At 41.6% G+C, this 26,017-nt stretch overlaps 2 protein-coding genes across 3 annotated transcripts in view; both read left to right on the top strand.

Moving 5' to 3' along the window:
• Positions 1–26,017, top strand: part of LOC131233467 (U-box domain-containing protein 52-like) — a 40,367-nt gene that overhangs the window by 9,809 nt on the left and 4,541 nt on the right. For both annotated transcript variants that reach the window (XM_058230180.1, XM_058230181.1), the window contains exons 5-7: positions 7,793–8,207; positions 10,178–10,606; positions 12,029–12,838. In XM_058230180.1, coding sequence (XP_058086163.1) covers positions 7,793–8,207; positions 10,178–10,606; positions 12,029–12,838 — 1,654 coding nt within the window. The remainder of the gene's footprint in view (positions 1–7,792; positions 8,208–10,177; positions 10,607–12,028; positions 12,839–26,017) is intronic.
• Positions 2,637–3,527, top strand: LOC131233468 (large ribosomal subunit protein eL19x-like). Its single transcript, XM_058230182.1, has one exon. The coding sequence runs from the start codon at positions 2,827–2,829 to the stop codon at positions 3,256–3,258; it is 432 nt and encodes a 143-aa protein (XP_058086165.1). The 5' UTR covers positions 2,637–2,826; the 3' UTR covers positions 3,259–3,527.

Below are 26,017 nucleotides of genomic sequence, written 5' to 3'. Positions count from 1 at the left end.
CTCCTCGAAGTTGTTCACTGTTAGGATTAGAAGCATCCAGCAGACCATTGGCATCAACCCCCCCCGGGCAAGATGGGCACTAAGATTCAAGGATGGACCGCTAGAATTCTCTCCCAAGCATGCAGGCTCGCTCTCATATCTTCTGTCCTGAGTAGTATCCCAATTCACACCTTAGCGGCCTCGATAGTCCCTAAGAGAATCCTCAAGGAAGTAGAGAGGATGTTCGCCAATTTCCTCTGGGGTTGGCTGGACGGAAGGCCGAACCTTCATTGGCAGAAATGGGCCTCTATTGTTAAGCCAAAAGCAGAGGGCGGTCTTGGGATCAGACCGCTGAAAGATGTTATGCAGGGGGTCCATCTGAAGATGGTGTGGAGGTTCAAGCAGGAGGAGAGTAGCAGCTTATGAGGCCAATTCATTCATTCTAAATACCTGTCTTCCTCTTATCCTAGGCCCGTCAATTAACACTCGTGGGTGTCTCTAATCTAGAAAAGGTTGGTGGGCCTCTTCTTCATCCTGGACATCTTCACCTAGTGGGTTGTGGGGCACGGGGACTGTAATATGTGGAGTACCAACAGGTTTGGACTGGGTCCTCTAGAATCTCTCCCATCTCTTCATATCTCAGACTCCATGAGAGATCTTAGAGTGGCAGACTTCCTCGATGCAGAAGGCATCAGACTGGATGCAGGAAACTTGCTCCCTGATTGGCTCAAGGTCCACATCGAGAGGGGTGGTTTCTGCATCTTGGAGGCAGATGATTCCCTTCTCTGGCCGTTGGAGCCTTCGGGGCAATTTTCAGCAAAATCAATATGGAACATAAGCAGGGTAAGAGGTTAGGTCCTTCCCTGGGCCAAAAGAGTCCGAAATCCCAAGATTCCTCCCAAAATCTCTCTTTTTGTTTGGAGAGTATTCAACGATGCCTTACCCGTTGACGATCTCATTCAATTGAATGGAATCCAGCTGGCGTTGGCTTGCAACTGCTGTAATATTGGATCTTCTTCAGGCCCGCAGACTGAATCTCTCTCTTATCACTTCCTTCTTAGCTCCCTCGCAGAAACAGTGTGGCAGTGAGTTACTGCCTTCCTAGGGGTTCAGCTGTTCAGACAGTCCTCCATCAGGAACAGGCTCCACTAGTGGTGGCATAGACCATTCCCCCTTAGCAGCAGAAAGTCAATTCACAGAATAGCCCCGGTATTCATTTTTTGGGAGATTTGGAAGGCTAGAAATGCTGCCAGATTTGGAAGGCTTCAGCGATTTTCTAAAAGGTTTGCTGGTGGCTGAAAACCATCTTTCCTCAAATGGAGAATCTTTTTCAGCAGCGACCCTCTTTCTCTTCAGCTCCACCCTCCTCCTCAGCTTCTAGCGGCCCCTGCCCAACCCGTCCTTCCTCCATAATCAAGTGGATCAAGCCCAGAGAAGGTCTCCTCAAGTTGAACGTCGATGGTTTGGCTTCGGCAAATCTAGGCCCTACTGGCGGTGGGGGCATTTGCCGCGATCACCTTGGCAACCCTATCTTCGCTTTCACCTGCGGATACGGAGTCGCCTCTAACAACACGGCTAAGATGCGGGCAGTGCATGATGGTTTAAAATTCTATTTGGATCTCGGGCTATCCAACATTCTCATCAAATCAGACTTATGTTGGGTGGTCTCTTGTCTCACCAAAGCTTCCTCGCCTTCCTGGAAATGGTCCTACTGGTTAGCTAGAATCAAAAGACTCTCGTCTTAAGGGAACTTTTGGATTCTTCATGTTCTTAGAGAAGCTAATAGCTTGACAGATAGCTTGGCCAAGATCGGCAGCTCTGAGCAGATGAATAGGCTATTTCATTGTCTTTCCTCTCCCCCAAATGATCAAGGGGCAGGTTATTTTGGACAAAACTGATTTAGGATACATTAGAAAGGGTTCTCCAAACCTCCCTATATAGAAAATGATAGGCAGCTCAGGCTTTGTCCCTGACTCTTCTGCTGTCCGAAATAGGCTTGTAATTCTTTCACTGCAATGAAATCTGTTAAATGGTTTAGAAAAAAAGAAGAAGAGAGGTCATGTAACTACACGAGATTCCTAAGACCATTACTTCTAACCGTGACATGAAGTTCATTAACCACTTTTGGTGAACTTTGTGGAATTGGTTTGGTATGCGATTTCAGTTCAGTAGTGATTACCACCCACAGACCATTGATAGACTAAAGTTATGAATTGTATGTTAGGAAACTTCTTATGGTGTATTTCAGGTGACAAACTGAAGCAGTAGGATTTGGCTTTGTTCAAGTATAATTCACATTCAACAATATGGTGAACCACTCGATCAGGAAGTCTCGGTTTGAGGTTGTTTATGGTTGAGTGCCCCGCCACACACTTGACTTGGTACCTTTGCCCAAGCTCCCGGGCATGAGCATTGTAATAAAACATATGGCAGACCGAATTGTGGGCATTCATGCAGATGTACAAGCCGAGTTGCAAGCTTTAAATAACAAGTATAAGAAGAATGTCGATAAGCATCGGAGGCAAAACATGTTCGAGGTGGGTGACCATATTATGTTACATCTATTGAAGAAGAGATTTCCAACCGGGACTTGCAAGTTGAAGAATAAGAAGATTGGACTGGTACTAATCTTCTAAAAGATCATCCCCCCCCCCCTCTCTTATAAGCAAACCCCCGTTTGCTATCTTACACTACAAGTGCTCCAACTTCTTATTATACGCACCCACAACGCAATTTCTAGCTGCAACCATGGTGTCATTGTAGTTGTAAAAGAGCTTGGCCTCTAGTGTTCTCAAGTGTGGCAAGGGCAAGGTCTAGCTTGATCCAAATGAAGCTAGCGAGATCTCAATGGCAAATTCCAGGCAAAACATTAGGAAGCTTGTGAAAGATGGCTTTATCATTAGGAAGCCAATGAAGATTCACTCCTGTTCGCGGGCCCGTCCGGCTTTGGAGGCAAAGATGAAGGGGAGGCGCTCTAAATATGGTAAGCGCAAGGGTATGAGGGAGGTGAGGCTGCCAATAAAGGTGCTCTGGATGAGGAGGATGAGGGTGCTTAAGTGCTTGTCCAAGAAGATAGACAAGCACATGTACCATGACATGTACGTGAAGGTCAAGGGTAATGTGTTCAAGAACAAGCGCGTGTTGATGGAGAGCATCCACAAGTCGAACGCTGAAAAGGCAAGAGACAAGACTCTCAGTGATCAGTTTGAGGCCAAGAGAGCCAAGAGCAAGGCCAACAGGGAAAGGAAGAATGCTCAGAGGGAGGAACGATTGGCTTAGGGTCCTGGAGAAAGAGTGCCTGCACCACAACCTATAGAGGGAGCCAAGAAAGGGAAGAAGTTAAAAAAAAAAAAGAAGTAAAAAGTGATGTTGCTGATATGGGTAGGGGCTGGTAATAGTTTGTTAGTGATTTTAGTTAATATGTTGGAAAGTTGTTTTATTTTTTATTTTTAAATCTTTTCTGTAGTGTTTTGAAACCAGGATTACTTTTGGGAAGTGCTGCTACTTTTGTTTTGTTCTTTTTATTAAATGGAAAGACTACTTTGTTTGGATTAAAAAAATAATAAAATAAAATAAAATAACAATGCCTACATTATTGATCTTCTGGATGACATGGAGATCTCGTGTTCTTTCAACGTTGCGGACTCGATCGGGTATCATGAACCGAAGTTGGATGAGAACTCAAGGTCAAGTTCTTTTGAAGTGGAGGGGACTATTGTAGAGTGGGTTGTATACACTTTCATGGAAAAGATGGACAAGAGGAGGCCCGATCGGAGGTGGAAATGATCCGAACCATCAAAACCTTAAAACAATTGTATCTCACAAACTAGGATGAGTTTTTCAACCTATTATATATGATTTTAGGGTAGGAGAAGCTACTTTAGCTAACCAACCCCACTACACTGTGTTCCCCATGCCGAATTTGTGAGATTCTATCAGATTGATGGTCAAAACTCTCTTTTATTTTCATTTTTACTATAAATATTAAGTTTTAGTTTAAGTATAACTTTTATTATTTGGGTTGTAGGAGTCGTGCCCAACATGAAAAAGGGCTTAGAAAAGTTGAGAATAATATGGTTAGGTTAAATTGGACACTTCCTATTTTTGGCCAAAAGCCATGAAGTCTAGTAGGAATGGAGACTATCTATAAATAATAAGTTTACTATTTATAGTAAATCATGTTTTAAGGGTGTTTGAGTCTAAAACTCCATCCTACCTCTTACGTTTGAGCTCATTATTTAAAGGGTTGTAGTTTCATTTTTTATATCATCAATCAAATTTTCTGAATTTATTAAAAATTATTTATACTTTTATCCCTCATGGATTCGAGGAAGCTCTCCGAGGAGTCTAAGAAGCTCTATGAATTCGGAGTAGATATCCTTGAGGAATACATGATCGACCTCATCACATCCCTCCCTGCATCGTCTAACTGTCCAACGATAGCTTGGAAAGTTGATTATATTTCGATCATACTAAAAATGACCATTGATTTGGGCCACTATCAATTTGGGGTCCACCATTGATTAACCATTCCTCCTAAAAACCACATGATCTAATGATCCTAACCATTTGATCATTAGATATGCATGGACTAGTAATATATGGTCCATCTCCTTGATACTAGAAAAGGTCTGCTCATCTCGACCATCCAAATGTGACGTAGGGATGAACGTGATGAGGTCGATCATCGTCTTCCTCAAGGATAACTACTCCGAATCCACGGAGCTTCTCTGGACTCTTCACAGAGACTTCTCAAATCCACGAGGAAAGAAAGCAAGAAAGTATAAATAAATTCTAATAAATTCAAAATTTAATTGATTGATTCAAATAAACGAGTTCACAATCTTTTAAATAAGGATACCAAAGAATAGAAGAGAAATCAGAGGCAAACTATAACTAAAACTCCTAGAAATTCGTAACTAACTATAAATAGTACATTTATTTTTTATAGTAAGTTCTCTATGTGGCTTAACCACGTTATTCTCCTAATTATTCTAAGCACTTTTATGTTGGACAAAACTCCTAAAGCCCAATGGATGAAGAGTTAAAATCAAACTAAAACTTACTATTTATACTAAAAACGGAATTAAACATGGAATTTGATCGTTTTATACTAAAAACAGAATTAAACATGGAATTTGATCGTCGATATGATGGAATCTTGCAAATTTGGCGTGGGAAACGCGGATATGCCAGGTTGGTTGGCTAAAATAGCTCGTCCTACCCCAAAATCATATATGGTACATCGAGTAACTCATTCCAATTTGCGAGATATGCCTATTTCAAGGTTCTAACAGTCTTGATGGCTTCTGCCTTTGATAGGGCCTTCTTTGGTCCATCTTGAACTTGAAAGTGTCCGCGACCCGCTCTACATCAAAATATGCATGCCACCTTTGAATGATCATCTCTCTTGAGAAAATCTCTTTGATGGGATAATCTTAATTATCTAGTGAATGGCTAGGAAAATAGATAATCCATATTAATTATAGTAGAGAAATTCTTATCATTGATGATTTGTCAATCATGTAGTTCTGGGCCTTTGATTGCTTATCCCCCTTTATACTCTCTTTAATTGAGTTGCCCTAAGCTCTTGATCAACGGCTATGATCCATATTTACCAAAACTTGATCAACGGCTATGATCCATATTTACCAAAAAAAAAAAAGAGAGGCTATGATCCATATTTATGTTAATAGAGAAGTTTCAATCATTGATCTCATATGGGACCCACCTATAGTTGCTCATCTCTCCTAAAAGTTACTTTGATAAGTTGATCCTGACCATTTGATCACTGGTTGCAAGAATGACAACCTATATGAATTACGACGGAGAATATTTAGTGATTAATCCAAACCATCCATTATGTGGAGCCAATTTGATTTCCTGAAAAAATCATCCAATGAGAAATCACTCTAATATGATGATCATAAGCATTCAAAAGCTAGATAGGAAATAGATGGTCCATATTTATTATACTATGAAAGGTCCTATCAGTAATATGAACTCTTGATCACGCAGAGTCCAAGTTTCGTTATGGATCTTTGAAAACATCACTAATTTAATATGATGATCCTAATCATCCATGGATCCTCAAAAACATCACTTTAATATGATGATGTTAATCATCCATGGATCCTCAAAAATATCACTTTATTTTGATGATCTTAATCATCCAGCCAGTTTCCAAGACATGGATGATCTATATGGAAGTGCTCATTGCCCACACCCCAAGGGAGGCTAACTCAGTTGTGGATGGCCTGGCCCAGTTGGAGAGTGATGGTCAAGTGAACCATCTTTACTGTTCGTTGGGTGACCTGCCCCTACCATTCGTGGTCTATTGTTCTTAGACAGAGTTGGGTTGGGCAATTTTATTGCCAATTTTATTTCCTGTCTTTCATTAGCTTCTTCCGATAAGTGGCCCACAACCTTTTACCAATGGGCCTGCCCGAATCTTATCCTGTAAAAAGTTTTGTACTTCGCATCTATATGAATGATAAAAAGTTATTATTATTATTATTATTTTTTTTAATGGATGATCCATATGTAGTGTGTCGGGAAAAGAAAATCATCATAGTCTATAATGTGGGGCCAACCTTTGGTTACCCATCTCTCTGAAAAATTACTTTGGTCAAATGATGCTAACTAATTGAGTAATGGTTTAAGATTTTGACAATCCATATTGATTATACTAGAAAATGGTCATTATTTGGATCTTTCATCACGCGGGGTCCACCCACCATAGCCCAACCCTCTTAAAAATCACATCGCATAATCATTGTTATCCATGTCTAGAACTATAGATATTTTGCCATGGGTAGTAAACCATTAAGTCTTTTTTTTTTTTTCTCGAGGGTGTTGGGGCAAAATGTGACACCTATGTGAAATTTGAGCTTTCCAGCAAGTGCGATACATTGTTAGATCTCCTAGCATAAAAATCAGGCCATTTCACACCTTAAGCGAGCCATACATATCAAAATAAATGAATGGCTGGTAAAAGAAGAATTTACATGTATGTTGCGAGGGACATGAAGATGAAATTATTTGGCTTTTAGGAATAAAATCTACTTAATATTTCCAAACTTATGGAAAGCTCAAATCCCATTCATGTGCTTCATATGTGCACATGTGTCTACGCATGCACATGTTTTACACCCGCGCAGAATTCGCCAACCTCGCCTAATGTAGGCAATGGTATGAATCTTACAAACTTTTGATTGTGCATTTTTAGATAGCAATTTGAAATTTCATTTTTGGTGTATAAGTGTCACCTCATGTTTTGGTCAATTATGGATAAGTCTAATGATTATTATATAAAATATATAATTTTCTTATAACCTAAATAACTACAAACATCAAATTAAGGAAAAATCAATTATACTTAGAAATTAAAATTAAACCATCCAAACAAGCCAAAATTTGACGATTGTCTAAGTAAATTGATTAGTCTAGATTGGATTGATCGATGGATCCTCCAATCATATATATGTTTGTAGTAAGTGGTTTTCTCATTTCTTAGCAGACAATTGCCACCTCATATCTTAGTTAATTGTGACCTCATATCTTAGTTAATTGTGAATAAGTTTAATAATTACTTTATTAAATTTACACATTTATTTATTTATTTAATTTTTATTTTTTAATTATCAGAACAACTATAAATGTCAAATCAAGGAAAATCAATTCTACTCCTGTCTTGGTAGTATCGAAACCATATACCTCCAAACTTTAGATCAATATCTAAGTGAATTGATCGGTATGGACTGGATTGATCATGCATACTCCAATCTTATATATATCTTCATTTTATTTCCAGAACTCCATTCAATAGGAGTCCATGGAGAACTCCAGCGAGTCCAGGTCCAGCCTATTTAGAAAGAAGGTCTTTCGAGAGGAACGGCGATTACATGAAGACACCATCAAGGCCTCTCTCCACAGCCAAAAGCATCCCCATCGATACTGATCTCTCCATCCGGCAACCAAGATCGTACAACCGTGATTCCTTTTCCGAGGACTTGGATTTCAATGGGCCTGGTTTGCGGTCGAGCGACTTCGGTGCCGAGAGTCTTGAGTTTTCTTCCATCTCCAACGAGAGCCCTCGGAGCTCGCTCTCATCACAGTCAGCTGGCCGAGATGTCGAGGCTGAGATGAAGAGGCTAAAGCTGGAGCTGAAGCAGACAATGGACATGTATAGCACAGCTTGCAAAGAAGCAATCACAGCAAAACAAAAGGTGAAGTTGAATAGAGCAATGCAAGTGAACACTAATCATCTATGATTTTTGGGCACAGGTTAGAGAGACCCGTGCCACTCATTAGGTGGGCCACACACGTAGAACAGAATGGTTAAAGTAACTTGACTGTCAATGCTTATTGAATGTACGTGTGTGGCTCACCAGGTGAGTGGGCTAGCTTGATTTTTGGATGGTTACACTAGATTTCTAGATCTAGCACATTTCTGGTAGACACAGTTCGGTCGCTACCATTCTTCCTTTTACTGTTCATGATAATAGTTACTGCATTTCATACATGTGGCTAAAATGCACAAGATCTGAACCGACCATCAAGCATGCTCTGTCTTGGATGTGCCATACCATGAAAATGGTGAAGATTCGACAATTCTAAGGAGTTGTTTGGCACCATAGATTTGAGGGGGTTTTTCAAATGCCCTAATATGTTTGGCAAAGTAACCGGGAGTTTCAAATCCCCTCAAAGAGGGGGTTTCAAATCCAAAATGAAAGCTTGGATTACATCTAAGGGCCTGTTTGGCCACCTGCATTAGGTAGGATTAGATGGGATTGCTTTAGTCGTCCCATATAATCCACTGGCAGTGTATGTTTGGAGGAGGCGTCTCAAACATTGAACTGGTGTCTTTGGGTCTCCCACCCAAATCGCAGGATGAGGGTGTGGATTTAGCAATCCTCCATGGATTGGGAGAATCCCGCAATTATTCACCCAAAGGCACGGTGGTTTGCATCCTACATTGGTGAGTGAAAAGAGCTAGCTCCATGGGTCCTACCATGATGATAATGGTGGAATCCATGCCATCCAAAATGATGTTCAGGTCATTTTAGGGTATCTACCGAAAAATGAAGTCAAGCAGGGAATGGAATGGACCACAATGGAATGGACCACAATCGAGACTGAATCGCTGCATCCTCTGGTGTGGTCCAATGGATTTGTGACCTGCCTCATTTTTTGGGATCATGCCGTAGAATAAATAGAGGGGAAATGGATGAACGGCGTGGATATTTTCAACTTAAATCACAAAAAGCCGCACCGAGATCAATCTACGTCTGTATGTATGTTCTCATATAAGTTTGCAATCCCATGGTATCTTTTCCAAACATGACTTTACTCTAATCCCACGGGATAAAAGGTAATCCCATATCTTCCAAACATGATATTAAAAAGCATGAGATATACCAAATACACAGACAATACCTTACACATGTATTAATTGCCACTTTTTCAATTCCATCCACATTAATCCCACCTAATGCAAGTGGCCAAACGGGCCCTAAAATCTTTTCAAGATTTGCATGTGTAATATGCATGTCACTAGGCTATTAATATATTGGACACATGGCCTACTGATGATATTCCAAAACAACTATAATTACTTTAATATGATTATCTGTGCCATCTAAATATTATCCATATAAATCAATGGTTAAAAATCGTTAGTTAGTCACTCGGATGTGATTTTGTGCTTGTGGCCCCATCCGAGGCTTGGAATTTCATCATTTTCATCGGGCTTATTACAACCATTATGTCAAACATTACATACTTACATATATTAAAGTTGATTTAGTAATTAAAATCAAACCCCTGTAAATGCACTTACTATTGGATTACAAGGGATTCTAAATCCAGAGTGCCAAATACAACAAGAGAATTTCAAATCAATGGGTTTCAAATCCAGGGGTTCCAAATCCACGCTCCCAAACAGGCCCTAACCATTCTATTGGAGGACTAATGTGAAAGAAAAAGGATCGCAATAATACCATTTTTTCTTAAATTAAATGGTCTCTCCAATTGAGGAGTTAGTACCGTCCAACCAGGATATGAATCATATAAGATAGAACCCATCTCGGATTGATCCATGGTGTACAGAAAAAGGAAGTCAATGAGAAAATCATTCTATAATAATAGTCTTTAATTCTTCAATTGAATTAAAACCATCCAAATCTTTGTAATTCAGGCTCGAGAGCTTCACCAATGGAAGATGGAAGAAGGCCGAAAGTTCGAGGAAGCAAGGATGGCCGAAGAAGCAGCCCTAGCAATTGCCGAGATGGAGAAGGCCAAATGCAAGGCTGCCATCGAAGCGGCCGAGGCATCACAAAGGATAGCTGAGATGGAAGCGCAGAAGAGAAGAAATGCGGAGATGAAGGCGAAGAAAGAATCAGAAGAGAAGAGGAAGGCGTTGGACGCTCTGGCAAATTCAGACGTCCGGTACCGGAAGTACACCATAGAGGAGATTGAGGTAGCCACAGACTTCTTCTCCGAGACACTGAAGATCGGTGAAGGTGGATACGGTCCTGTCTACAGCGCTACTCTAGACCACACGGCTGTGGCCATTAAGGTCTTGAGACCTGATGCTGCACAAGGAAGGAAGCAGTTCCAGCAAGAGGTACGTAAAAGTAGAGCATTATTGCCGATATTTTGAAAATCTCACTATTTTAATTTTTTTTTTTTAATTTTTTATTATAGGGAATTCATGAAAAAAATGTTACAATGAGAATATCAAGTTTTTAATTTTTCACGAATTTATTGTGAAATTATTACTATTTTAATGGGATAAGTATTTAAAAGTTTAAATACTTATTTCATGGCAAAGATGGACCAGAGAAGACGTGATCGGAGGCGAAAATGATCTGGACCGTCAGAACCTTAAATCATCTGTATCTCACAAACTGAGATGAGTTTTTGGACACATTATATATGATTTTAGGTAGGACAACCTAGTTAACCCAACCAACCTTAATATGCTGGGTTGCCCATGCCAGATTTGTGAGATTCCATTAGATTGATGGTCAAAAGTCTTGTTTAGTTTTAATTTGAGTATAATTTTTGATCCTTTGAGTTGTAGAAATCATGACCAACATAAAAATGGCTAAGAAAAGTTAGGAGAATAATGTGGTTAAGCCAAATTGAAAACTTTTAATTTTTGGCCAAAACCACAAAGAATGGAGGTCATTTATAAATAATAAGTTTACTATTTATAGTAAGTCACGTTTTTAAGGCATTTGAGTTGGAGCCTAAGTCTAAAACTTTGTCCTAGGTTTGAGTTCCTTATTTAAAGAGTTGTAATTTCATTTTTTAAAATCATCAATCAAGTTATTTCGAATTTATTAGAAATTATTCCTACTTTTATCTCTCGTGAATTTGAGGAAGCTCTGTGAGGAGTCCAGAGAGCTCCGTGGATTTGAAATAGTTATCCCCTAAGGAAGACACTGATCGGCCTCATCATGTCCCTCCCTGCACCAAGCATGCAAAATGATGCCGCCATCATTTAAATAAAACAGGTCCATCATCCATTTTGGGGGACCCATACTGGATTGTTTATTATTCCAAAGATCACTATGCTCATATGATGTTGAGGTTCGTTTGGATGCTGGTAAGTTTTCAAGTTATAAGTGAATTTCACCAGAAAGTGACTTTTAATCTAATAGGCATTTCTTCCTATGAGGCTTACATGTCAATTTCTTCCTCCAAACACTACCCATGGGTGAGAACTTATAAGCATCCAAACGATCCCTAATCACTAGCTTGTAAAATGGCTGGTTCTAAGAAAATTGACTGTTATTCAGATAGTTAGAATCATCAGATAGAAAATTGGCTGTTGTTCAGATGGCTAGAATGATCAGATCAATGCAATCGTTTGTACAGTGGGTTCAAATGAATGGATGGCCCAGATCATTGATTGGAGTGTACATGTACATCTCTCTGGTGCAACTAGTTGTATTGTAGGCATGTGAAACAACTAGTTGTACATGATAATTCCTCTCATTATAGATCCTTCCCGGCACTGAAGACGATGATAATGCTACAGGTTGAGGTGCTGAGCTGCATCCGACATCCAAACATGGTGCTACTGCTCGGTGCATGCCCAGAATATGGATGCTTGGTATATGAGTTTATGGAGAATGGCAGCCTGGATGACAGGCTGTTCCGTCGTGGCAACACACCACCCATCCCGTGGAAGCTCCGCTTCAAGATCGCGGCCGAGATCGCCACCGGTCTCTTGTTCCTCCACCAGGCCAAGCCCGAGCCGCTGGTGCACCGTGACCTCAAGCCTGGTAACATCCTTCTCGACCGCAACTACGTCAGCAAAATCAGTGATGTAGGCCTCGCCCGTCTCGTGCCCCCCTCCGTCGCCGACAGCGTCACCCAGTACCGCATGACGTCCACCGCCGGCACCTTCTGCTACATTGACCCCGAGTACCAACAGACTGGCATGCTCGGCATCAAGTCCGACATCTACTCGCTCGGGATCATGCTACTGCAGATTATCACAGCTAAGCCGCCTATGGGCCTGACCCACCACGTCGAGCGGTCCATCGAAAAGGGGACCTTTGCTGACATGCTCGACCCTGCTGTTCCGGACTGGCCAGTTGAGGAGGCGATGGGATATGCCAAACTGGCTCTCCAGTGTGCTGAGCTCCGGAGGAAAGACCGCCCAGATCTCGGGACCGTAGTTTTGCCGGAGCTCAACCGCCTCAGGAATCTTGGAAACAACAGCAGCAGCAGCAGCATGTATGAGTTGGGTGGTAGCTATCCCAGCAGCAGCAGTAGTAACAGCAGCAGCAACATCAATGGTGGCCCACGCTCCAATAGCCGTTTCCGATCGAGTATGGGCCAGGTTAGTTCTTTCATTTCAGACACCTGATTCTTTCACTTTGATCAAAATTTCATTGGGAAAATAGAGAATGCATACTTCTGATTTTCTTTCTTCCTTTAAAAATAAAAAATAAAAAATTTCTGATACCTTAACCTTAGGTAGTTCTAATTTAGGTAGAGAAAGTAGATATAGATTTTTCTTTTTTTTCTTTTTTCATTTATAGATTTTAAGAAATATGAGATGTGAAATCCAACGATGCCGTTTCGAGTCTAATCCACTTCAGGGAGGTGTAATTTGTTCTTGTACACCGCGATTGCTGATCGCTTCTAGACGTTTGTCAGTTTGGCCTTCACTGCGAAGAAGGCATCTACGCGAGGAAGGCGTAAAGATATACTCTGAAGAATTGTTTCGAGCGAGGTGAGATCGAATATTGTCCTCATGAACGCTCAAGACATCGAATTGAGAATATGGTGTCACTTACAGATCAAGTTGAAGAGTGATCTACTCTAGAAAGAGCATTTTGCAGGCATCTAAACAAACTCTAATCAAAGTGAGTGAAGTTGTTGTGCATGAAGATTGCATTGAAGAGTTAGTCATTGGCTGATTTAGGTTTGCAGTGAATGAGAGGGGTAATGGGTGTAGAGGCATGTAACTTTAGAGTCTTTTTATTTTTATTTTTATTTATTATTTATTTTTTTTAACACACGCACACGCATACGCACCCCACACACTCATGCTAGTGGAATTTCACCACCTATGGGTACACGAACCCTTGACCAGGCGTTGAAACTCCTTAGAGTCTACCAACAGGGCAAGAGTAAGGACCCTAGGGCATGTTTAGATACCACCAAATAAGTTACCTTTTCTGCTTATGGCAGCTTATTTTAGATAAGTTTGGTTTATGATTAGTTATAAGTAAAAATTTTACTTAAAAAGTACTTAATCACTTTATTTATTTTTAATTTTTAATTTTTAATTTTATTTTATTTAGCTTTTCTACTTTTCGTAAGTTACTGAAGAGAGGCATTGGGAGAGATGAAAGAGAGGAGAAGCTAATAAGTACTATGTTTATTTTTATTTTTTACCTTTTATTTTATTTTTTTAAATTTTCTTTTCAAAGGAAGGGCCGTGCCCCTATATCTTTGTTAATATAAACAGACGAACTACAAACTATACTTTCAGGTGGGCTCCACACAAAAAAACCAGCCCTCACCTATCATATGGCCTAAACAGCAAACAAAAAAGAGAAAAAACAATAGGGGAAAGCTACCCTGAAGAAAATAGAGCTTCACAGGCAGCCTCTCCTTCTAGCAAAATATGAACTTCCCAAGAAAACGAGGACTGAATGAACCCGAAAAACTGCACGAAATAGTTGCACAGCTGAGAGCCAATAACCATCATATCGCTTGCCATTGAAAACTGCACCCCACTGCAAACAACAAGCGCATTCAACAACCATCATGCAACATCCTTGCAGCACACCCCAAGCCAACAGACCAAGAAGCGCTTCTACCTAAAGCCCACCAGAGAATGCAAACTAAAGCCCAGCCTCTTCTCAGCATCCAAGCACAACAGGTTAAAGCCAGAAGAGAGCATGAACCGATCACCTGCATTATCAGCACCAATAGGCATCAGAGAATCCTGAGATTTGAGCCGGCAGGCGAGCGTAAAGGCAGATGATCCTGACTCGTCTAGCAACTACCCCGCAAGCATAGCCATGGAAAAGAAAAACAAACATAAGCCATGGCCAGGCAGAGCCGCCCTTACATTAATGCTGTAAAGATAAGTAGGTTGTTTATTGAACATACTTATCTTCTTAATAAGTAGAAACTAAGTTAGGCTATCTTAAGCGACTTGCCATCCAAACCCATTGGAATCAGTTGTGGATATGCTCAACAAAGATATCCAGCCCCATTAAAGTCAGTGGTTTTGTATAGCCAGAGTTGAGGTTCTTAGGAGAGAGGCTAAGATTGCCATTTCCCATATCCTGAGAGAAGCCAATGAAGTTGCTGATGGCTTAGCTTAGTTGCGGAGTGCTTCCCAAGGGAAGAGAGATTTCGATTGGTCTAGCTTTCCTCCTCCCATCTGAGGTGCGTTATTTCTTGACCGGGTGGGGTTAGGTACTCTACGGAAGCAGGTCATTAGTTAGATTGTTTGCTTTGTCTAGTCTCATATGATAGGTGGGCCTCAGTCTTTTTGGGTGCTGTGGGCCTGCCTGACTGTGTAGTCCTGTATAGAGGCTTTGTTTTTCATATAAAGGTTCTTTTCGGAAAAAAAAAAAACTGACTTGCCATCCAACGCCCCCTCAATGAACTAGAAGATCATATGGTTGTAGAAAGGGGGTAGTCTTCTTTTTGGCTTTCCATTGAGAAAAAAGAAAGAAAGAAAGAAAATTTGTATGAGGTTGCTTGTGATGAGGTCGATCGACACTTGTCATTTTCTTCTGAAGATCTTAACAATATGATGGGGATACATGCCTATTGGGATTTGTGTTACGGAATCACACAGAGATGGATCTAGGATAGCAATCCAAAAGCACTAAACAAACCAAAGAAGAACACAAAGATTTAACATGGAAAACCCTTGCGGGAAAAAACCACGATACAAAGCGACAGAATTCTACTATGAAAGAAGAGATTATAAAGATAGAGAACTTACCTAGCTTGAGCAATCCTCAAACCTCACCTTTCTCACCCCTTGAAACCATAGAGCCCCCTTTTAGAAATCCTAGAACCCTTTTGAAAGTCTTAGGATGCCTTAGAAATCCCTCTCAGTCCCGTATACATTCCTTTATATAAGTTTAGAAAGGAATCAAAACGGAATAGGAAATAAAATTCGCAAAATCTGCATTTTCGCAGAAAATCTGCGTAAAACCTTCGATGATATCAAACTACCTTTGATGTCATCGAAAAATGACAAAAATAGTACAGCCACCGGGGCTGAAAATCCTAAAAATACTCAATGACATCCTGCTTGATGTCATCGAACAATGCAAAATCCAGATTTAAGATATCTGTCTACAACAATCTCTATCATGTCTTCAATATTCAAATATGTAGCTTCTTGTCCTCTTCTCTTATCTCTGCCTCACATCATAGCTTCATCAAAGCTTCTCGTGCACACTCTGTCTTCCTTTTACACCATCGCCAAGCCCAGAGAAGTTGTACAGAACTTGAACTTCTCTGTAGGAATAACCTTGATGAGCATGTCTATTGGATTCACGTTGGCGTGAATCTTCTCCAGTGTTACGCCTCATTCCTCAAGCACCTGTTAGATAAAATGATGATGAACATTAATGTGTTTAGTATGAGAGTGATAAATAAATTTTTTTAGCCAAATTGATAACGCTCTTGCTATCACAATTAATCGGCACAGCCTCCTGCTGAAGTCCCAACTAATTTATCATGTCTCTTAACCAGACATCTTCTTTAAACGCTTCCATCACTATCATATACTCTACTTCTATTGTGGAAAGAGCCACGACAGGCTAAAGTTTCGATATCCAACTAATTGCTCAACCCGCCAGTTCAAACGAGAATCCTAAAATTGACTTTTTGGAATCCACACTGCCTGCATAGTCTAAATCTATATACCTTACCAACTTTGTTCCTGTCTTCTCAAAAGTTAAGATGTAGTCTTTCGTATCTCGAATGTATCAGAGTAGCCATTTCACCACTTCCTAATGTTGCTTGCCGAGGTTTGACATGTATCTGCTCACAACACCGACTGCGTGTGAAATATCTGATTTTTTTGGCAAAGACTATTTCATTTCACCATAAAATGTGCAACCATTCAGGAGGGTTCCAACAAAAAGAACTGACCTCTCCTATTGTATAAGACAGTTTGCACAAACTGGCCGAAAAAAGAAGAAAACCAAAATGGACCCCATTTACACACACCGAATGTTCCCAATGCGAGTTTTATCAATGACGAGGTTTCCACAAACCTGTCTCGGAAGAGCTGCGCAGGAATCATACAATCTGTTTGGACACCCTTCAGTAGCCATTCTGGCTAAAGCATCAGCAACCGAGTTCCCTTCTCGATAAATGTGACTGAAAATGAGATTAAGGGGACGCCGATGAAGACGTATCTCGCCCACCTTATACCAAATATGCCAAAAGCATGAGCTTAGGGTATCCCCAACTAATCTGTATATAGTCATCGAGTCTGTTTCGACGATAATGTTTGAAAGACCCAGGTTGGAGCTAATCGTAATGCCATCTAACATGGCTTGGGCCTCGGCAATTGTGTTTGTGGTGTTGCCATAGCTTTTATGAAAGGCAAAAATTAGATTACCATGATGGTCCCGGCAAACACCTACCCCCGCTCGAACTCAGATTTCTCCTCGAGGAGCCATCAACGTTCAACTTTAACCAGCCCTGGGGAGGCGAAGACCAAGTAACTTTGATGATTTTTGTGGTGGGGAGGGGCTGAGTTTTATCGATCCTGAGGACTTGAAGGGTGATGAATTCCAAGGAGTCCCTATCCGGCGCCGGGATAGAACTGCCGAGCTCATTCAACCAGCAGGTAATTTTGAAAAGGATCTGATTAACTGCCATCGCAAGGCCTTCATATCGAGCCTGATTTTGGCTGGTCCAAATCTCCCAAAGAATGATTGTAGGGGTAAGACCAAGGAGGTAGGAGTAACGGGATTTCTTACTTGCCTTTGAAGTCCAGGATTGAATACGTTGAAGGATTGTCTGATTTGGAGAAGTGGCCATTCCAAAAAGTCTGTTGAAGTGGCTCCAAATTTGATATGCTATCTCTCCCTGGCTAAAGAGGTGATCCAAGTTCTCTAGGTCAGCTAAACCAAGAACAGAGGATCCCTGCTGATCCCTGTTTAGTCGATGAAAAAGCAGGTCTGGAGACGAGCTGATTGGCTGGTTCTGGTGATCTGTTGGGAAGAGATCGTTCAGCTGGTTGATGAAGTCTCGAACTCGCTGAGTTCCTTGCATGCTTGGAGAGGAACGGTTGGTCTCCTGGGGAGAGGAGGACTGCTGCACTGCTTGAGTCTGGAGAGTGGTTAGTGTCGGCCTACAACACTCGCAGCGGGACGCAAGTGCAATGCCTTGGTTTTGCATAGCTTGGTCCACCGAGACCGCTTGATGGATCACTTTCCAGGTCAAAATGCTCAACTTTAGAGGCAGAGTTTTGTTCCAAATCCATTTAGGCCAACGAAGCGTAGGTTGGTGAAGCCTGATCCCATTCCATGCCGACTTAACTGAAAACTTATCGTTCGCTGATAGATCCCCGATAAGACGATCTGGCCTGTCAGTAATAGCGATCGGATTAGCTGAAATTGTTTGCATTGCTACTGTGGATATAATAGGTTGGATATCTGTCAGATTTCGAGTAGCTGACTGAGCGAAAAAATCTCTAACTGAAGCTTCTTTGAGGTGAGAAGGGATGGTCCTAACTATAGCACCTGTAAGAAGACCCCTACCCGTCCAGTTTTGTGACCAAATGTTAATCTTCCCTTCCCCTATCAGCCATCTTGAGTGGTGGATAGAAAATTGTAAGGATTTGAAAATCTCTTTCCACGACAATGAGCAGGCTGATCTATTAGTTCCTTTTGCTGCAACAATCTTTTGAAAATATTTGGCTCAATAGAAATTGGCCCATAAAGATTTACCTTGAAGGAGCCGCCATCCCATCTTTATCTTGAGCGCCTGCGTGGTGTCTTCAAAAGTTCGAATGCCGAGGCCACCTTCATGAAGAGGGGTGCACAATGTCGACCATTTAACCCAATGTAACTTCTTGCCATATTCTGAAGAGCCCCAAAAGAAATTAGAAATCGCCTGATTGATAATGTTGGCGACAGATTTGGGAATGGAAATGGAGGAGAGCATGTGTATGGGAATGCTAGTCAAGACGTATTTAATCAATACCAATTTTACTGCCTGATTGAGAAGCTTAGCCTTCCAACCTTCAATTTTGTTGATAATCTTTTGGGTAAGCTGATGCAATAGAGGGTTTGGGCAGTTGCCTTTGGATAGGGGAACACCAAGGTACGTTGAAGGGAGAGAAGCCTGCCGGAACCCCGTCATGTTGCAAAGCTGCTGGTTCTTCTTTCTAGTTGATTTCTTCGGGGTTATGAAGGATGTCTTGGAAGCATTGACTTTTTGGCTTGAAGCGTTCTCATATTGGGTGATGAATTTGAGAAGAGTTTGCACATTAGGTAACCTGCCATTAAGAAATAAAATAGCATCGTCAGCGAAAAAAAGGTGGGTGATTGTGGGGCAGTGCTGGGGTAGTTTGTAAGGCTGGCAACATCTCAAGGAGAAAAGCTTGGATAGGCCCCTGCTAAACACCTCGGCCGCAAGGATGAAAACGGAGGGAGATAGAGGGTCTCCCTGTCTCAGACCCCTGGATGATATGAAGAATCCAAAACTTCTACCATTAATAAGAATAGAGAACCAAATGTCTTCCCAGCACCGCTGAACTCCCGATATCCATTAGGGGTCAAAGCCGAACTTTTTGAGAACTTGTGTAATGAAACCCCATTCTAGCCGGTCATAAGCTTTTTCCATGTCGACTTTGTTAATCAAGTTTCTGCCAAAGACCTTGCGGTCGATCTCAAAGGCCATCTCTTAGGCAATAGATATATTCTCAATGATGGATCTGCCATTGACAAAAGCCCCTTGCTCTTCTGATATATGGTCATGGAGGATTTTAGCAAGCCTAGCTGCCATAATTTTGGAGAAAATCTTCATGATATAGTTGCATGGGCTGATTGGTCTGAAGTCCGTGATAAATTCTGGATTACTTTTTTTGGGGATGAGGCAAATTTGGGTGCTTTGAAAAGCTCTGGGGATCGGCCCTCCCTGATAGAAGTCCTTTACAGCTTCAAAAAGATCATTCCGGATAATATCCCAGCAGGATGAGTAAAAGGATCCTCCAAAACCATCTGGACCCGGGGCGCTGTCGATCGGGATGGATAGCGCAACTTCTTTAACCTCCTTCATCGTTAGGGGTTTCGTAAGGCTTGCATTCATTTGACTTGTGACAATTCGGGGGATACAGTTAACTATGTCACCAATCTGATCTAAAGTGTTTGAGCAAAAGAGATTCTTAAAAAATGAGACTGCTTCCTCCCCTATTTCCTCGATATTGTCTATAGTTTCTCTTGAGGCTTTTTTCAACTTATTGATTTCCAGCCTACGCCGTTTGTCTAACACTGAGTTGTGGAAGAATCGTGTGTTCCTGTCTCCTTCCGAGAGCCAATTGATTCTAGACTTTTGTTTCCAGAAAATCTCCTCCTGGAGGTAAGCCCTTTTCAACTTTGCTTGGGCCTAATTGAACTTGATGACGCCCTCATCTGATTGCGAGTGTAGCAGAGTAGTTTCATCCTTGAGGACTTCAGTCTCAGCCTCTTGCACATTTGTGTTTACATCTCCAAAGACTATTTTATTCTATTTTTTCAACACCGCTTTTAGCTTTTTCAACTTTGGAAAGAACCTGAACATTGGGGTGGCGAAGATTTCCTCGTTCTAGGAGGCCTTTATAGTAGAGAAGAATTCATCATGGAGAGCCCACATATGCTGAAATCGGAATTGGTGAGGGTTCCGCTCAGATTGAACTTGAAAGGTTAGAAGGATTGGGGAATGATCAAAAAAAGTTCTTATTAGATGATCGACCTTACAGCTCGGAAAAACTCGCATCCAATCGGGATTGATCAGGATTCTGTCTAGTCTTGCCCATCTCCTACTTCTCCTAACTCTATTATTACACCACATGAAAGGAGATCTCAAAAATCCCGCATCTAGCAGCCTTGCTTCACTGATAGCCTCTTGGAAGTCAGTCATTGCTGTTATCAGTTGCTACTGGCCACCGAGCCTCTCATCAGGAATGATTGTTGTGTTGAAATCACCACAGACTACCCATAGCCCTGCCATGGATCTTGAGGTAGATTTGAGCTCATCCCAAAGAGTCTTTCGAAGATCTTTGAAGTAGCTTACATACACAGCTGTGACGAAGAGGGGTTGAGCTAGAGTCTCCTCATTAACCCAGACAGTAATGCTTTGCCTTGCTGCTCTGATAATCTGAATTTGGATGTTCCTTTTAGCCAGAACCCATATTTTGTTTTCAACCTCTTGGTCAGATAAGTGGTTGTCGAAACCCAGCTTGGCAGCCACCGTTTGACGCTTCGGTTCATTGAGCATAGGCTCCTGCAGAAGTAAGATTCCTATGTTGTGCTTTCTAATGATGCGTTTCAGAAATCGAATAGTCTGCGCATTACCTACCCCTCGAACATTCCAAGAGAGAAGACTAATCATTGGAAACCCATTCTTTTTGCCCGGCCCGTCGCTGCACACTCTTTAGATGCTGACTTTTTCACTTGCTGAAGACCTTTTTCTGTTGGTGTTTCCGTAAGACATCCCCCCTATTGTTGGTTGTTTCTTCTCCCTGCGAACTGTCTGTAGAATCTGAATTGTCTGTCTGGAAGAGTGGATTCGCCTCCTATGTACACCCATAAATTGATGGCCTCTTGGACTGACCTTCTGTCCGTGTTTTGCTGTTGAGGAGGCTGATGCTCTATTGGCTGAGTAGGGTCCGGTGGCATTTCTGTGTCTGGCATCCCTCCTGGGTGTTGATCAGTCTCTACTACTTTTGGATTATCATCTATGATTGCTTGATGATCTCTTTCTCTAGGATGTGCTGGCGAATGCTTCTGAGCTGCTGCAGGTGTGGGTTGTGATCCCCAGTCATTCAAGTCTGGTGGCAGATTGGGTTGTGATCCCCTATCATTCAGGTCTGGTGGCAGATTGGGCTGGACGGCTGAGATAGAGTTCCTTGCAACAGAGGAATTAATAGTGGAGATTCTCATAGGTGGTATTGCCGAGGTGTCAGTGAGCCTATCACTTATTACTGGAGTTTCTTTAAACATTTGCTGCACTCTCGATAACCACCCTTCCCAGACAATTTGCCTATCCGGAGGAGGACGATTCCATTGAAGAGGTGGTGGGAGAAAGGGGGTTCCCTTTGGATTGGAGGTGGTGTTGTTGCTTTGGCTGGAGTTCCCTTTCTACCCGAGAGAATTGGTCAGTGTGCTGAGCTGAGGGGGCTTTTGAGAAGCGTTGATTCTGATTACTTGATTCCCGGTTATCACCTGATTGAATTTGATAAGAGTCCTGCATTCCTATCGTGAGGTGTTGCACCCCTGCTCCATAACGCTGAGACGCTTCTGGAGTTGGAGAATTGAACCTTGGTAACATGTCTAAGGTTTGAGGATCCATAGACATAGAGCGGTTGTTGTTGGAATTCGTTAACATAATGTGTTTGTTGCTGGGAGGGCCGTTTAAATCTGGAACAGATAGTTTCCCACCAAAGGTAGTGTCAATATCTTGAACTCCTTCTGTTGTAATAGTCTACTTAACTGTGGAGCGACTGTCTCTGTTGCTGCCTACCCTTAGATTGTTCTCTGATTGGAAAGGCTGCCTTTCACTCAATGTGCGAGGTTCTCCCATGTTATTTATTGGAGCTAGGTCTGGCACTGCTGTCATTGGTTGCAGACCATGATTTCCTTCCCCTGAGTGGCAATCCTCATTAGTATTGATGGGCGGTATTGGGGCTGGCAGGGGGTTAGGGAGAGGTAGCCCAACCTGAAGCTGCATTCCTGGTCTATCGGCTGAAGTTTCATAAGCAACTCGCTGTTGTTGCGGCTCCTCGTGATCTCTGGAGTGCATAGAGTCCTTTTGACTAGCAGCTAGGGGGTGTTGAGCTCAGCACTAATCCTGTCCTCCTCATTGGCATTTTGACAATCTAAGGGGCTTTGGAGCTGCATCTTAGATCTTTCCATTGAATTTTCACCAGCATCTTGCCATTGTTGAACCTCATCGTGGTCCCTTAAGAGCATAGAGACCTTTTGACAAGCATATTGGGGGCATTGGAGCTCAGTACTAGTCCTGTCCTCCACATTGACATTTTGATGAACAGGTATCAGACCCGTCGATTTTCCTACTGTTTCCCCTGTAGGTGCCCTGCCATTATCATTCGATTCGTTACCTGAGTGGTTATGAAATCTCCTAATGACCCATTCCTTCGTGCTTTCATTAGTGAACTGTTTGATGGAAGGAGAGCACCCGTACTTGAATAATGGTTCCAGCTCCATGAAAATTGGATAGCTCTTCCCTAAAACCATCAGTTTCAGGACTTGATTGAAGCTCACTCCTAGCCTAGGAATAACCTTAATTCGAGCAAAAACCTGAAAATAGCCGAATCTGGAATTAGCGTCTATCTGAATGATTTTACCAAAGTAACTGGCCAGATCAAGGAGGACCGATTCAATCCAGGCCTGGGCTGGGATGCCAAATATTCTAATCCAGATACCATCATTCCCCAGAACCTCGTCCGGAGTCCACTTCTCTACTAATTGGAGACCCATCTTCAGGTGAAGCTTCTCATTGTTCTTGAAAGCTTCTAGATCTGTTGCAGATTTGAATGTTAGGAGGAATTTCAACGCAGATATTCTCACTATCTCCGCCACCGTGGGGTTAGTACTTGAAGCCCTCATTGCTTTTAATAGTTGAACTATCCTCACTTCTGGATCTATCGCAGTCCCCACCATGGCCATGACATATAGACTATGACATACATTAAACTGCCAACCGCATTCGAATAAGGCACATGAGACATAACCTGCTTTTCCTCATTTGATTTAAGACATTGTTCTGAGGAAAGCTTGAAGTGATCCGCGTGGAGAACGCTCATCGGCTTTGCTTGGTCCATCTCATACTTGATTAACACCTTTTCAAGGTATTATGCATGTGATAATGAAAGCCTGTTCCTCTTCCTGTCTCTATGAATATCTATGTCGAGAACCCTCTTTGCAGCCCCCAGATCTTTCATCTCGAATGTCTTTGATAATTGAGTCTTCAGTACGTTGATTTTAGATATATCATAATAGGCGATCAACATATCATCAACATACAATACTAGGATGATGAATTTATCATCACTCAGTTTATTGTAATAGACACAGTGATCATATTCACTCTGAGTAAATTTCTGACTTAACATGAAAGAATTAATTTTTTTATACTACTGCCTAGGCGACTGTTTCAAGCCATACAATAACATCATTAACATGTAAACTTTTTTTCCCACCCTTTTAATTTCGTAGCCCTCTGGTTGCTTCATGTAGATTTGCTCTTCTAACTCCCGTGTAGGAATGCAGTATTGATATCCATCTATTCCAGCTCGAGATCGCATTGGGTAACCAACGCCAACACGAATTTGATAGACACCTGCTTAACCACCGGCGTGAATATCTCTGTGAAGTCTATTCCTTCTCTCTGAGCATTACCCTTTGCTACAAATCTAGCTTTGTATCTATCTTGTTTTCTTTTCAAAAATCACTTTCATCCAATTGCTTTTTGGCTCACTGGAAGCTTCACCAACTCACATGTGTGATTTTGTGCAACGAGTCCATCTCATCGTCAATAGCCGCCTTCCACTTTTCTACATTACGCTCGCTAAGAGCCTCCTGAATAGTAGATGGGTCCCCCTCATTTATAATAAGGGTATATGCAATATTAGAGTCATCCCTGTATCTTGCTGGTAACTTGCGATCACGTGGTGGATTTCTTCTCACAGGTGGCTGCTCCACCTGATCCCGTACCTCTTTCTACGCATCTGTATCTACCTAAGTATCATCTATTTCAATCTGAATGTCTACAATTAACCTTTCTGGTTCCTCTTGCTCCTCTTGATCATTCTTGCGAAAAATGGAGCTTTCATCGAATTTGACGTCACGACTAGTGATGACCTTGCGTGTGGCCTTTTCGAATAACCTGTAACCTTTCACACCAATACCATATCCAACAAATATATACTTTTTGACTCTATAGTCTAGCTTATCTTTCTCAACTGACAGTATATGAGATTAAGTCTCACAACCAAATATGCACAAATTTAAGTAGTCGATCTTATGACCACTCTATACTTCCTTTAGAATTTTACATTTAATTGCCGTATAAGAAGACTGGTTCACCAAATAGCAAGCTATGTTAACAGCCTCAGTTTATAAGCCCCTGCCCAACGCAATATTTCTAAACATTCATCGGGCCCTCTCCAAGAGAGTTCAATTCATTCGCACAGCCACACCATTTTGTTCGGGCGTGTGGTGCACTATGTTGTGCCTAATGATCCCTTCATCCTTATAATATTCATTTAACTCAATGGAAGTGAATTCTCCACCATTGTCAGTCTTTAAAACTTTTATTTTTCGCCCTGATTGTTTTTTCACAATTGACTTCCATTGTTTAAATATGGTGAAAACTTTGAATTTATGTTTTATGAAGTAAACCTAAACTTTCCTGGAATAGTTATCAATAAATGAAACAAACCATGGCGACCCCAAAATAAAAACTTCTGGCGATGACCCCCATACGTCAGAGTGCACATAATCAAGCACTCCCTTACATACATGTTTTCCAGTTTTAAAAGATAATCTAGATTGTTTACCATATATACAATGCTCGCATATATCTAAATCAGAATTCTTAAAAGTTGGAATCAAACAACGATTAGATAGAACCTTCATGCCCCGCTCGCTCATGTGGCCCAGATGAGCATGCCACATACGTACAGACGTGAAATTTACAATAGCTGTTGCCACTCCACCTGTTAAAGTGCTCCCGATCAACCTGTAAAGGTTACTGTGCCTTTGCGCTCTCGTAACCACGAGTGCTCCTTTTGAAAAAATAAGGATACCATCAATACCAGTGAACTTGCATCCTATAGCTTCAAGTGCACCAAGAGAAATCAAACTTTTCTTCATATTAGGAACATGCTTTACATCAGTCAAGGTACGCTTCATCTCATCAAACATCTTGATGCTCACAGCACCAATAGCCATAACATTACAGGTATTGTCATTGCCTATAAAAACATGTTCACCATCTCATTCCTTGTAACTGTCGAACCAACTCCAATGAAGAGTCATGTGGTATGGTGCTCCTGTGTCAAGGATCCACTCATCCCTAAGATTGTCATGCAAGTGTCCAACCATAGACACTGACAGAACATCACCACCACTTGTCTCTTCATCTGATGCAACAACATTCACCTCCTTAGAAGTAGCCTCTGAGTTGGATATGCACTTCGGGGCCTTTCTTTCCATTCCCCAAGCTGCCGATTCTGTCCATGAGAATCTCGTTGCGGATCCTAGGAATCGCTGCCAACCTTCCCAAAACTCGT

Source organism: Magnolia sinica, chromosome 18, assembly GCF_029962835.1.
Source record: "Magnolia sinica isolate HGM2019 chromosome 18, MsV1, whole genome shotgun sequence".
NCBI lineage: Eukaryota > Viridiplantae > Streptophyta > Magnoliopsida > Magnoliales > Magnoliaceae > Magnolia > Magnolia sinica.
The sequence above is the reverse complement of the archived record's forward strand: the minus strand, read 5'-3'. Positions and strand labels throughout refer to the sequence as shown.